General features: G+C 35.8%; 1 protein-coding gene across 1 annotated transcript in view; it reads left to right on the top strand.

Moving 5' to 3' along the window:
• LOC106870779 (chitin synthase chs-1) overlaps nucleotides 1-650 on the top strand; it is a 72,537-nt gene that overhangs the window by 50,319 nt on the left and 21,568 nt on the right. The window contains exon 18 of the mRNA XM_014916976.2: nucleotides 146-260. Coding sequence (XP_014772462.1) covers nucleotides 146-260 — 115 coding nt within the window. The remainder of the gene's footprint in view (nucleotides 1-145; nucleotides 261-650) is intronic.

The raw sequence follows: 650 nt of genomic DNA, 5'->3' as shown, positions 1-650 counted from the left end.
CGTACGTACATACATACATACATACGTACATACATACATACATACATACATACATACATACATACATACATACATACATACATACGTACATGCATATATACATACCTTACTCATTCCTTCACTCGCTTTTATTATCTTAACTCAGGTACGGTCATTTGCTCAAGTACGACTTGCAAGATCAACTAATTGAACCGCAGAAGAAATGTGAGATGATCATCAATGAATTGAAATTACAGACCTGCTGTATTGGCAAGACCAAAGTGAGTATCAACACTCGACTCAACTCTCTTCGACCCATTTTCATTCTCTCGTTCAACTCTTTCTCACCCATCCTTCTTTCCTTCCTCTTTTTAAAATTTTTTTTTATTCATTTCTGTTATTACCGCCATGCTGGAGCTTACCTTGAAGGGTTTAGACGACGAAATTGATCCAGTACTTATTTACGTCTAACACTTATTCTATCGCTATCTTTTGCCGAACCGCTATGGTTACGTGCACGTAAACAAACCAATGCCGGGTAGTCAAGCGGTGTTAACAGCGGGATAAATACAAACACACCCATACGCACACACATATACACACACGTACACACACACACACACATATATCATATATATATATATATATATATATATATATATATATATATA

This window comes from Octopus bimaculoides, chromosome 15, assembly GCF_001194135.2.
Source record: "Octopus bimaculoides isolate UCB-OBI-ISO-001 chromosome 15, ASM119413v2, whole genome shotgun sequence".
Taxonomy (NCBI): domain Eukaryota; kingdom Metazoa; phylum Mollusca; class Cephalopoda; order Octopoda; family Octopodidae; genus Octopus; species Octopus bimaculoides.
The sequence above is the reverse complement of the archived record's forward strand: the minus strand, read 5'-3'. Positions and strand labels throughout refer to the sequence as shown.